At 35.5% G+C, this 14,193-nt stretch overlaps 1 protein-coding gene across 5 annotated transcripts in view; it reads left to right on the forward strand.

Moving 5' to 3' along the window:
- syk (spleen tyrosine kinase) overlaps positions 1 to 13,747 on the forward strand; it is a 23,573-nt gene extending 9,826 nt beyond the window's left edge. For 4 of the 5 annotated variants that reach the window (XM_043250324.1, XM_043250323.1, XM_043250325.1 and 1 more), the window contains 11 exons: positions 208 to 368; positions 2,329 to 2,476; positions 4,168 to 4,251; positions 5,841 to 5,909; positions 8,350 to 8,425; positions 8,515 to 8,674; positions 9,693 to 9,902; positions 10,207 to 10,396; positions 10,508 to 10,648; positions 12,217 to 12,329; positions 12,962 to 13,747. In XM_043250324.1, the coding sequence (XP_043106259.1) occupies positions 208 to 368; positions 2,329 to 2,476; positions 4,168 to 4,251; positions 5,841 to 5,909; positions 8,350 to 8,425; positions 8,515 to 8,674; positions 9,693 to 9,902; positions 10,207 to 10,396; positions 10,508 to 10,648; positions 12,217 to 12,329; positions 12,962 to 13,034 (1,425 nt within the window). In that variant the 3' untranslated portion in view covers positions 13,035 to 13,747. The remainder of the gene's footprint in view (positions 1 to 207; positions 369 to 2,328; positions 2,477 to 4,167; positions 4,252 to 5,840; positions 5,910 to 8,349; positions 8,426 to 8,514; positions 8,675 to 9,692; positions 9,903 to 10,206; positions 10,397 to 10,507; positions 10,649 to 12,216; positions 12,330 to 12,961) is intronic. The other variant, XM_043250326.1, reaches the window with a different exon arrangement.
- Positions 13,748 to 14,193: the final 446 nt, after the last annotated feature.

Consider the following 14,193-nt stretch of genomic DNA (forward strand, 5'->3'; position numbering starts at 1 on the left):
ACGTGAGATCACGGGAATAAAAGAAGTTGTGAATATTTCATGCTTCACTTGTCACAACAACTTTCGCGCAATTTGTTTTTGTTTTACTATATTTTTGAACATTTGCAGCAATCGTGAACACATTTATGCCACCCCTGTACTGAATTATACGAATACTATGCAGATTTTTGCGGTTTGTTAGCTGTGTGTGTGTTTGTTGTGCGACAGGGTTCGGCTCTGGAGCAGGCTATCATCAGCCAGAGGCCTCAGTTGGAGAAACTCATAGCCACAACGGCTCATGAGAAGATGCCGTGGTTCCATGGCAAGATCGAGCGTGAGGACTCAGAGCTGCGGCTGCTCGAGAGCTCACACATCAATGGCAAATTCCTGTGAGTCCCCTTCTCTTGTTGGACTTCAAGTCCGAGATAAATGAAACATGATCCTGGTGTAAAGAATTACACTCTTAAAAATAAAGCTGCTTCGAATCTCAAGCATCTGAAGAACCTTTCTGTTTCATAAACAAAGGTGTGTGGAAAAAGAAGGTTCCTTAGATTATAAAAAGGTAAGAAAGAGATGGTTCTTTAAAGAACCTTTGACTGAAAGGAACCAATAACGGCATTGTAGTGTAGAATCTTTTTGAAGCACCTTTATATTTAAGAGTGTTCCCAGATTAGCTTATTGTCTTATTAGCTACAGTATGTCATCTAGATTTATACTTCTATTCAAAAGTTTAGGATAGGTAAGATTTTTAATTGTTATTTCGAGAAATTAGACTGTGATACATGAATTAACTACAAGTACTTACTGTATGCTTCATAAAGAAGGTGTTAAGAAGGCTTTTAGATTGTTAGAAAAAAAATTGGTTACTTTTTTTTTTTACTATGCGTAATTACATTCAAGTAATCATAATCCAAAGCATATAGTAAGTACTTGTAGTTAATTAATTTCATGCTGCTCTTTTCAAAAATCAAAGAATCTTGCACAAAATATATCACAGTTTCCAGAAAAATATGAGGGTTATTAACTGTTTTCAACACTGAAAAAAAAAAAAGATTAATTGAATTTACTAAAAACCTTTTAAGGTAAGTGGTTTATTAAGTCAATTTATTTTAGCTAAATTTAATATAAACCAATATAATATGTAAATATTTAGTTGACTATTTTTCAACATTTGTTTTTGAAAATGTAGCTAAAATAAATGATTGCAACCACATACTTTATTTATTTATTTATTTTTATTTTAAGTATTTTTTGGGCAGGAAACCAACATATTAGAATGATTTCTGAAAGATCATGTGACACTGAAGATTGGAGTAAGGATGCTGAAAATTCAGCTTTGCATCACAGGAATAAATTGTTTTTATTAATATATATATTCACATAGAAAACGGATAATTATTTCACAGTTGTGCTGCTTTTACTGCATTTTTAAACAAATAAATTCAGCTTTGGTCAACGTGTCTTTTCAGTGGCAATGTATATATAAAAATACGTCGCTGTTTATATTGCATAAGCATTTACTTTATATTTCTATGGACACCAACGTACAACAATATTTTATACTTTTTTAATCTTGCTTTAATCACATGATTGTTAGTCATTTAGCGTTGTGATTCAAATATGACATACTGGCATGCACTAAAATCATTTTAAGATTTTATATAACCTGATATGTATTTATATTTCAATCGTCTTAAAATTCGAATCTCAAAACTACTGCGAAGAAATGACTTCTGAGCGCAGGTTAAATTCAGCAGTGGATTTCAGGCAGGGCTTTGGACGGCTCTGAAGTGAAAGAAGCGAGGCTGAGAGGCAGCGTGTGGTTTCCGCTGTCACACTGTTTGAGAGGACTTCCTGAAGTGACCGAAGACACAGTGTGGAGGCGGAAAACAAGGCCAGGGCTGGGTGGGGGTAGTGCGTGTCAGTACAGTGTGCACTTGCTTTAAATAGAACACTTGACACCATCTTAAAACACTCGTATGCAACGAAGTGTATACAACAATAGAAAAAGAAGACAAATATGGCTTTACCATCGTGTCATTAGCTTTAAACTTACTAAAGCTTTTTAAAAAATGTTTCAGTATTATATTATATTGTTTCTTTTTTGTTTCTCATATTAAAACATCGCTAAAACATTAGTTTACAACTACATCCACTGTCCAACTACAATGTCAGTACCGAATCTCTGTTTTGAAAAGTGTCCGTTTTTCTCCTCCGGCTCCATCTAGCGTTGATTTGTGTGTAATTTAAATAGAGTTCAGTTTGCTAGAACCTCTGCTGATGTAAAGTGGGAATTATTCTCTACCTTCTGCTGTACATTCATTGTATGGTCCTCTCTCCTCCCGACAGAATCAGACAAAGAGAAAACAATGGCAGAAATGTGTCCTATGCTCTGTGTCTCCTGCATAATAACCAAGTCATGCACTATCGCATTGATAAAGACAAGGCTGGCAAACTCTCCATTCCTGACGGGAAGAAGTTCGACACACTTTGGCAGGTAAATAAAGTCGTCTAGAGAAACCTGGCTAAGACTCCAGAGCAGATGATCAGCAGAGACTATACACTTTATTTTTTTTAAAGTTATGAAAGCTTCATATTTTGTCACGAACAACAGGTTAACATGCATGCAAGATCAAAAACACTTTCAAAAAATTTTTTCCTAAACTCTCTAGTGATTGGTCGGTTTCATTTTAAGCAGTGTTTGTGATCTTTTAACGCTCAGAAAACGCCACAAAAGAAGTGGGCGGGCAATATGCTTATGTTTCGTGTTGATGTCAAAGTAAAACGGCTTGGGACTCGTTAAAACGACTCATTTCAGTCATTCAGAGTCGGCTCTTTCTTTTGAGAGACGAATTTATACACGGTGCTCTTTCAGATTTAAAAACTTTGCAGCACTGAAAAAACATGTCACACGCTTCATTAAAGGTGATTTTCCATTAATTCATTATAGGAGCACATGAAATGTTTTTAATGAAATCTCTTGGTAACACTTTAGAATAGGAACCAATTCTCACTATTAATCAGTTGTTTATAAGAAGGGCTATATTAACATATTAGCTATTTATAAAGCACATATTCTGCACGGGCATATTCTACAACTCCTAATACCTAAACTTAACAACTACCTTGCTAACTACTAATAAGCAGCAAATTTATTGAAGTTGTAGTTAGTGGTATGCTACTAAAGAGAAACTTTTACAATAAAGTGTGGCCAATCTCATCTGCTGACCAGGGCTGTGCTGAAATACAGCTAAAACAGTAATATTTATGTTTTCTGAAGCATCGTGTGACACTCGAGACTTCTAGACTTTTGAAAAGTGCTGTATCTAGTGCTGCCAATTGATTAATTTCGATTAATCGCATCCAAAATAATTTTTTTGCTACTTGTAAATATTTTCTAAATGTAATCTGTTTGTGTGTCTCCTTGCATGTACATATACATGCAATAAATACACATAGTACGAACGCACAAAACTTTTATTTTGGATGAGATTAATCGCGATAATCTGTTGCACGGCACTAACACATGCATAACAGAATGACCTCAGTTAATTATAGCAAAAATGTATGTATTATTTTTTTTAGGCTTGTTGTATTTGCTGATGTCCTAAAGAGGATCTTGTAGAGTTGCACACAGTTGTTTTAGTGTGGTGAACACCAGGACAAACGTTATATTTAGATTTCCTGGTTGAGCGCGCGTGATGCACAGCATGATGCATAGCATCGAAGGTCCAGCAAGGTAAATGCTACAGCTAGACCATTAACTAGCCCCCAGAAACATCTCTCACGCTGCGATTAGCAGAGAAGTGCATGGTTTGAGTGAGGTGAGTGTGCAACGAAAGCGTATGCTGATATAGAAATAGTTCGATTTTGGCAATGCGTCACAACTCTACCGTGTGGCTTTTCGAAGGTGTGCCTATTTGGAGAATGTAAAGAAGTCATGCTTTAAGACACATAAAACAAAACCTCTTATATAGAGCAACGTGTTTATAAAAGATATGTATTGTGCATGTAAATTCTTTTCAGATGAAGCTTTACGTGGCATTATTGAGAGCTTATTGACCGTTCGTCAAAAGCGAAGCATTCTATGAAACAGGCCTCAGCGTATGCAGCATAACCACAATGCTGTGTGATGCTGAGATGATGTCCAGAATCTGGCTTTGATGTGCACTGTATTGTGTGTTACAGCTGGTAGAACATTATTCGTACAAGCCCGACGGCCTGCTCCGAGTGCTCACCGAGACCTGCCCGAGACCGCCACAGAGTTCGCTCGTAAGTGCAGTCACAACGTGTCCTCATATCAGCTTTTAAAGAAAAGACTTGAAAGTGCATTGACATGCAGACTACAAACCACTCACATTCAGGACTGTTGTACTGTTTAAAATGTCCACAAATAATTGTTTAGCTAAAAATAAACTAATTTGAAGAAAATAAGCTTTTTAACAGTTCGTTAAACTTAGTGTAAAGCTCTTGCTAGTGTTATGAGAGTATTAGAGAAGTGGTTCTCAACTGGTGGGTCATGACCTAAAAATGCTTAATGCACTAATACAATGATATAATAATTCATAATATAGACATGGGAATGGAAACAATAGGAGATGGGAGGAAAAAATCCTTCAAGAAACACTGCATGTGGTTGCAAAGAAAGCAAACGCTTCCCCAAAGAAAACCGGTGTTTAAAAGGCAAAAATGTTGGATTCCCTCAAGAAACTGCATTTTCTTGTAAGGACCAAAAAAAACTGAACTTCCTGTTCTTTCATGAAGGTTTTGCATTCTTCCAAAAAATTATGCAAGAATGGCTAAATTTACCCCGAGGATTTACATGCGTATGTAAAAAAATTATGCATTCCTCCAAGAAACATTGCACTTGCTTTCAAGGAATGCAACAGTTCGCCCAAAGAAACTTTTTTCGCTCGCAAATACTTCAGAAAAGTGACAAAAAAGTGACAAAGGCATGGTCACAAGAAAATAACTCGCTAAGTTGAGATCACAAGATAGTTAAGTCATGATCACAAGAAAACAAGAAAGAAAAAAATAACAATGCATAGCCGTTTAGAACTTCCAAGCAATTTTGAGTTGGCTTTCAAAAATGTTTTTTTAGAAAAATAAACATTGCATGCCACGTGCTTCCAAGGAACACAGAAGTTGGCATAAGACACTTTCCATCTATAGGTTTTGCCACCAGCTTCAAAGATTCTTAGTAACCACAAATGCACTCAAATATAATTTTCCCTCTAAACATTTTTTTTTTCCCATCACCATGTTCTGGAAAGCAAAACGAAATAAAGCTTATGACATTTCCTCATCCTCAGGAAAGAAGCGTATATAGAATGATTAAAGGCATCAGGGATAAACATATTTCTGACCACAGTTTGTTTTGTGTTTTGACTTGAACATGAACATGAAACCTCTAAAATAAAAGACGGTAAGGAACCAGAAGCGTTCATATTCGTATTAAGAAAATTATTTTCGAAGTTACAGATTACTGGGTTTATGTAGTTAACACATTTCGCCAAATCTCCCCTTGATGTCCAGTTTTATAAAGAGTTCACCCAAAAATGAAAATTAGTCAACATAGGTGTATGTGACTTTCTTTTTTCAGATGAAACCAATCATTAAATCTGTTCTGAAGTGATTGCCTGCTGAGAACCACTGACCTAGACTTTACAAATCTATTTAACACGAGAGCCACTGCAAGTGCTATCGTGTAAATGTTGCTGAATGTACACTGAATTAGTGAGTTTGCAGAGCTAATCGTTAAAGAATGGGTCATGGATGTGTAGCGTTAAACATCAGCTTCAAACAGTGTAGGATAAAAATAATCTCTTATTAATGATGCTCTTTAAAATTGTGGTTTCTAGCTAGGTGCCACAGGTGGGATTCTCTCCAGAATCAAATCATACTCCTTCCCCAAACCTGGCCAAAAAAAGGTGCACTAACACACCCCTCTCTTCCTCCCTATCCCCCTCTGGCAGTGGTAGGACCCCCCCGCCTTGCTTGCGTGTGGTTTTTGCTTTCACCTGTGGGACGCCTGACCCCCTCTCTGATCTCTTCCTCCATTCACTGCCCTGTACATCACACCCAACCTCCAGCAATAATTCTTCACATTCATATACAAACATAATCAAGTTCTGATTTGCGCTCATGTAAATGAAAAGAATGGTTGCACATTTTGGTTGACCCCGCCTCGATTGCCTCTCCACCTTATTTTTACCATAAGCGCGGGCATGACTTTACGTCTTTTATGTGCGAGGCTTCCGGTGTCATTCGCTTCCAGTTAGTTTTGGTTCTGCAAAAACAGCTCCTTCCTTGGTATCGCAAACTTGTATTTGTCTTTTTTTTAGTTTATTAGCAATGTCATAAAAAAGATTAGTTTGTAGTCCAAATTTAGCATTTACAGTTTACTGGAATTAGTTTTTTTGTTCTTGTTATTTTAAGGTAATGGCTAATGAATTGGAAATCTCGCACATTTAAAGAAAATAGCTTACTTCTGCCTTGCAAAATAAGGTGGATAAAGGATGTAATTCAGGGCACATGTGCTTGAGTTAAAAGTTTTTTTGGAATGCTATTATGCATATACAGCCCATTCTCATGGCAGTTCGTACTTATTTTACAAAGTGGCTAATTTGTACGAATTCGTACGACCTCACTCTTACAGATTCGTATGATTTTTGCATTTTACGAGCTGCCAAGTCATATGAATTTGTATGAATGACCTACACCTAACCCCGCCCCTAAACATACCCATCACTGGGGTTTAGACAAATTGTGCAAAATTGTAATTACAATAATGAGGTCGTAATAACAAAATAGCCACCTTGTAAAACACATGAGAATCGGTAGTGAGATTTGGTTGGTGTATACTACAGCATTCACAAGCTGGTGTTTCTTTCGGGAACTAAACTGGGAGACCTGCTAGTCCAGCTTAAACTGGTTTAAGATGTTTTTTCCAGCAAGGATTTGGAAAACTTAAACCATTCTTCTTCAGCAATAAAAAACCGAAAACAAAACTGCAAATGTACTTTTATTATGCTGAGCTGCATTAGTAACGTTAGTTACGGCATTTATACAGAACATTGCGTAATATAATTTTGTGGATTTCTTTTAGATCTCACGCCCATCAGAGAAAAATAACTACACAATTAACAAACAGTAAGACTGGAATAGACTGCATATTGCCAACACTACACCTGCTGTGGACATGAACTTATGAGAAAAAGCCTATTTCCAAAAAAAGTGGACTGTTCCTTTAAATGAAGCTACATTCAGCTACATACTTTTCAGCAAGAATGCGTTTAATTAATCAAAAGTGAGAGTAAAGACTTTTTTACGTTGTTGATACGAGCTATCATAACATAACAGCTCTTCATATTTATTAAGTAACAAAGAAACTTTGCACATTCCTATCCACCTTATTTGTCCTGTAAGAGAGCGCAGGTATGAACATTTGTAAACTGAATGCGTCTGGCTTCTGGTGTCATTCCCTTTAGCTATAAAAGCTTGTTTTGCTGCATGATATTGCAAACTGGTGTGTCTTGCCATTTTATTTTAATCTTAATAATGAACACACTGGTATATAGTGCAAACAGTTTGTTATTGTAATGAACAGGATGTCTTCCGCTTACTTCCGTATTATAAAATAAGGTGGATTGTAGATGTTGCCTTCATTTGAAATTTACAGTTATTGTATTTAGCCAATGAGAAAATAGATCCAGAACTATACACTTGATGTTTATTAGTTGTAGCATTTGAAGGAATCATAGTACTTCTGGCACAAAAGAGTGCTTGACTGACTGAAATCAGTCTAATGTACACTTTGTATAAAAAGTGCTATTTAAAAGTTGTTACCTGTGCCATATGTTTCAATCAGTCACCAAATCAACCAACGACTGACTGTTTTTTTTTGGAAGAGACAGCAATCATTTGTACTGATATTGACTTTTTCGGCTTCTTAACAGGTGCCATTACCCCAAACATACCTCCATATTTTCATTCTCCTGCTCAATCACTTCTTTTAATGATGCAAATTACACAAATTATCAATCCTATCTGCAAGAGATCTTTTTAATTTTTTACACTATGCGTTGGCTTTGACCTCTTGGAAGAAGTTTCTGCTCTTCTTCATGGACACTGTTTGCATCACGTATAATGAATTGCCATTCTTTAACCATTGAAACATCTCAATAAATGTAATTATGCATTTAATTCTGATTTAAGGTGCCATGAAGAACACAGGAAAGTTTGGTTTGACCCTGTCCCTCTGTCCCATAGATGCATGCAGGCATTTCAGATAACGTGCCTGTGTCCTATCGGCTTTTTCTATGCGAATCTGTGTGTTTGCACAGTTGTAACTGTGTTGTGTACTTGTAGGTTCATAGCGAAAATCCATATAACTTCAGATCAAACATCAGAGGTGAACTTCCTAAGCCTAATATCTTCAACACAGGTTAGTTGACTTGCTTCAACGCACCACCACAATCCTTAAGCCTAAAATGTTTCTTTTCTGACCACACTTTCGCACTTTTGTTTTGACAGAGGCTATGCCAATGGACACGCAGGTGTATGAGAGTCCATATGCAGATCCTGAAGAGTTGCGCTCAACGACAGTGAAGCGAAGCGACCTGACTCTGGAAGATGGAGAGCTGGGCTCAGGCAACTTCGGCACTGTCTTGAGAGGAGTCTACCAGATGAAAAAGTTAGACGACCAAGTTTACATTTGGTTTATTTTATTTGGGTTATTTTAAAGTGCCCCTATTATGGGTAATGAAAAATTCATTATTTTGGTTTTGGGAGTCCCCAATTACAGGTTGACTCAAGGTCGAAAAACAATTTCATTGCCTTATAATATGCATTTTTTGACCATACTTACTCAACGACTCATATTTCCAGAACCCTCCTTTGCATGACGCTAATCTGCGGTGATTAGTCCGATTGGTCCATGTCTGTAATGACTGATAAAGTAGCTTTGTGAGCTCAATGCAGTTTTGTGTACAGAGTTACCAAGGAAATCACAATTTTAACCGCTCCAAAAGCCTTGCATTTTCATTGCAAAATGTCCAACAAGAGGGAGGACAACATGCTAATGTTGCTCTGAACATGAAACAGCTTAAGATTTGTTTTAAAAATGACTCGTTTAAATGATTCAGTGTCAACTCTTGTCTCTTTTGAGAGACAATAACTTTATACATGATACACTTTCAGTTTAAAATTTTTGCAGGATGTTTTCATTCGCTAAGCATTGTGTTACAGTGCGAAGTGCATGAAGGATCTTTTTTTTTAAATTCATAATAAGGGCACTTTAAGCATATAAAATGTGTAAGGGCTTTATTCTTACTCTTAAAAAATGCAATAAAAAAAATAAAGACTCATTGGTATTGCTTTCAAAATGTCTGAAATGGCTTAAACAAACAAATGCTTATTCACTATTAACTACAACTTTCCCCTTAATAAACTCCCAATTCACTGTTTATTAATAGTCAAGTAGTTTATAGGAATGTAGAATAACTCATTAATATGTGCTAATGAATGGCTATTATTCTAGTAATATGCTATTAAGCTAGTTAAGAAACCCTGTCTTTAAGTGTTAAATTGTTTCTTGATGGGAAATGTGATTTGGTAAGCTTCCTCATGCATTGCAGTCCATGTGTGCTTCGCTCATAAATATGAGGAAATGTTCAGCTTTCAGAATGGATCTTCTTTTATGTTTGATTCAGGACACAGAAAGTTGTTGCTGTTAAGATCCTGAAGAACGACGATAATAACACTGCGGTGAAAGACGAGATGCTGCGGGAAGCAAACGTCATGCAGCAGCTGGATAACCCGTACATCGTTCGCATGATTGGCATCTGTGAAGCCGAGAACCTCATGCTGGTCATGGAGCTCGCTGAGCTGGGGCCCCTGCATAAGTTCCTCCAAAAGAACAAGTACGCTAAGCAGCTTAACTCTTAACTAGTTCGGAGTGACAACAGTGAACAAACGAAAAATGGCAAAAACTCACCCGAGTACCAAAAAAGTGTGCGAAAGAAAGTTCTTCAGATTATAAATATGTAAGAAAGAGATTAGTTCTTTAATAAACCTTTGACTCTTCTATGACATCGCTGTGAAGAACCTTTGGCACCTTTACTTTTGAGTGTAATATCTTTGCAGCTTCATCGTGACTGAACTTTAAGCCGTAGACAATAGTAATTTTGTTAATTGTTAATAGGTTTTTACTTTGTGTGTTTTCAGACACATCAATGTGAAGAACATCACAGAGCTGGTTCATCAGGTCTCTATGGGAATGAAATATCTGGAAGAGCACAACTTTGTTCACAGAGATCTTGCAGCCAGGAACGTGCTTTTGGTCACTCAGCACTATGCCAAGATCAGCGACTTCGGACTCTCTAAAGCCCTGACGGAAGAAGAGAACTATTACAAGGTATAGTCACCAGTAACCAATCACATGCATGTTTCACATATTGTTAGTAATGTATAACAGGGGTATAAGCAGAGTGTAGCCTTGACCGATTTTTGTTCGCTGCTCCTTTAGGCCAAAGGTCATGGTAAATGGCCGCTGAAATGGTACGCTCCGGAGTGCATGAACTACCTGAAGTTCTCGTCCAAGAGCGACGTGTGGAGCTTTGGAGTCCTGATGTGGGAGGCCTTTTCATACGGACAGAAACCGTACAAGGTGTGAATATATATGTAATACGTTGCTCCTAAACAGTTCTGAGGGACATATTTTGTATTGTTAATAGGGCTGGGTCATATACCGGTGATTGAGTATCAATATCAGTAATTCAGACAATAAGTACAGTACTTTCTGGTATTCATTCAGTGGAAAACCTGTATTATTGCTGCTTTAGTTCTGCATAGGAAATCTGCATTTGATCAAACCTTTTGAAACTACTTGCCAGATCTAATAAGCTGTGATTATAAGCCATTTTCCAGATGTTAATTTACTTAAAGCTATATAGTTATAAGTTATAATAATAACAATACAATTTTTTCTTAAAACAGCTATACGATCAGATATCATATCGGATGAATGTGTACTATGACACACTTTCTTTGAACATTTTTTTTTAGAATATCAGTTTTTAGATTATTTTGATGGTACCCTTAACCCTGTATATGCTAAAGCATGCTAACACTTTATTTTGATTGTTCCTGAAAAGACAAACTAAGTATAGTATACTTTGGAAATGTGTGAACATAATACTGTTCATACACACACACACACACACACACACACACACATATATATATATATATACAACCTAACCACAACAAGATGTTGTAAGGTCCTGTGCAGATCCTAATAGAAACGTTCACCCAAAAATGAAAATTCTGTCATCATTTACGCAAGTAGTTCCAAACCTAAATGAATTGAATGAGCACAAAGCAAGATATTTCGATATAACCAGGCTGTTTTGGGTGACCCAAACCTTTTTTCAAAATATCTTCCGTTGTGTTTGGCCGAACAAAGAAATTCATACAGATTTGGAACTATTTGAGGATGAATAAATAATGACAGAATTTTCATTTTTGGGTGAACTGTTCCTTTAAATAAATAAGATATGACATATTCCTTTATAAATAAAGTATGTTTAATATGGTGTTTATAGTGTGTTATAAATAATTCTACCCTTAAATGTTATAATCACAAATATTATAATGTATTTTATTATATTATAATTATTATGTATCTATAATTCCTTAAGAATGCCCTTATAATGTATTATAAATACAGGCTTTATAGAAGGTGTTACCTAAAATTCTTCTTTACGATAAAGTTCAATTCATCAATACTATGAATTAGCAATAAATTAGTACTGTCAAGTTATTATGAATAACAAGTTATTATGGTTATATTACCAGTGTATTACTGGTATTGTTTCAAATGTATTAGAACACAGTAACATATTAACATTAACCTCGTATAATAAAACCTAGTTCATGATATCTAATACACTTTAACCTTGCAAACTTAAAAAGTCTATAGTGGTGCTACTATTTCTCTACTATATAGCTACAGTCACACTGGGCTTTGTTTTATTCATTATAATAAACTTACTATCATTAAATAAATCCAGTATGATATATGGGTTTTTGGGGATCCCCTAAATATTGACATATATACTGTATACTGAACATCATCTAAATCAAAAATGCAAACGGCACATCCATCCATTCAACGCCAGACGTGAAAATTGGCATTTATTTTACCGATGCTGGTTTATTCCATATTGTCTGTAGGGTATGAAAGGAAATGAAGTCATCCAAATGATCGAGAGCGGAGAGAGAATGTCCGCTCCAGTCGACTGCCCGGCTGAGATGTACGACCTCATGAGGAAATGCTGGACATACAAGTACGTTTATCAGATATATCAGCATTTAGATATTGATAACTCTGCATTATCATGCATGAACAATCATGCACTATGATAGTAATCTTTAACATCATGCACAGAAACATACTGATCTGATGATACTGATAGGAGATCAAACTTGAACACTGATTATAAGCGATAAAATATAGAATTTTGTTTATTAAATGTGACCCTGGTGCACAAAACCAGTCATAACTTAAGTATGATGGGTATGTTTGTAGCAGTAGCCGACAATACATTGTATGGGTCAAAATGATTGTTTTATTCTTTTATGACAAAAATTATAAGGACATTTATAAGTAAAGATTATGTTTCGTGAATTTCCTGTTATAAATTTATGAAAACTTAATTTTTGATTAATAATATTCAATGCCAAGGACTTAATTTGGACATCTTTAAAGTTCAAATATTGTCTTATCCTAACAAACCTTATTTATTCTTGCTTTTTAATGTGATGTATAAAATATATAAATCTCAATTTCAAAAAATTGACCCCCATAACTGGTTTTGTGGTCCAGGGTCACATGTATATTAAGCAATCCTTTGTAATAATGATTGAATTGAATTCATTGCATTGAAGAATAATAAATGGTTCTGTTCTGTTTCTGCAGGCCTGACGAGAGACCTGGATTTTCAGTAGTTGAACCCAGATTGCGGCATTACTATTATGACATATCTCAGTGATGAGCAAACATGTACAATTATACAATACAGTATTTCAAAACGGTCGGTCAGGTGGTAAAGCGATTTTTCAGTTATATTTGTTATTGTTTTCCCCCCTGCGTCATTGGTGCAAATGATTGACAGTATTTTGTTTTTAATCATTTAAAGCAATAACTCCTCTTGCAGTTTTTGTACTTACCAAGCTATTTTTGTTAGAAACTGTACAAATTAAACGTGTTGATTTTGTTTCTAAAAGCATGTTTAGAGAGAACATCAGTGTTTCGTGTTTGAAGCCAAGTCAGTATTTTATGTAACAGCCAGACATCTACAGTATTTCCATTCCTTTCTCTCACATTTACCGGGTTTTTGTCTTCAGCTTAGTGCCAAATTCTATTTTTTTAACATTGAGTGTATGATTAAACGTTTTGTGTTTGAACATGCTGGTATGTTTACCTCTTATGATCAGGTATAATTTGCATGTCATCTATGACAGACTAAGCAGGGTCTTCTTTTATGGTTAGTTTTCTCCGCGTTTATGCTGTGTTTCAGCTTGATTCAGTCGCTCCAGACTTTGTGCAAATAACTGATAACTGAACAGAATTGCATGACACATTGAAATCTTGCTCTTCCTATTTAATGAGACTGATAAATCATACTGAGCGAACTAAAAATGTATGGCTGCAATACGATTGTCGAAAAAAGCTTTCAAAAGAAATAAAGTAATTTGAAATAAAGTGATTGTTTTCTTTGATGCACTAAAATAAATATATAAATAAAAATAAAACATAGAACAATAAAAAACAATCGTATTTTACATGATTAAAATAATCAGGGGCATTTTCAAAACTCTGCAGTTTTTTGATTGGTTCTGAAACATAAAATGATTTTATCTCTCGATACAGAAAACTAAGAGAAAATATGGTCAAATTCAAATTTAAAGTACATTACTAAAATACATTATTTAGTCCATTTGCAGTATACAGTTGAGGGAAGTTGTACCATATCAAATGGCAAAGTTTGAAACCAACAGTTGAAAAAAAAAAAAAAAGTGCATTAAAAATACAGCATCCACATAGCAGCAACTTGATGCAACACAATCAGTAAAACGTTTATTTCTGAATCGCATTTTGTCCAACTGATGGCGCTATACAACAAAAATGAGTGAAGCCCAATTGTGGCA

The sequence above is a fragment of the Puntigrus tetrazona genome, chromosome 10 (genome assembly GCF_018831695.1).
Source record: "Puntigrus tetrazona isolate hp1 chromosome 10, ASM1883169v1, whole genome shotgun sequence".
In the NCBI taxonomy this organism is placed as follows: Eukaryota; Metazoa; Chordata; class Actinopteri; order Cypriniformes; family Cyprinidae; genus Puntigrus; species Puntigrus tetrazona.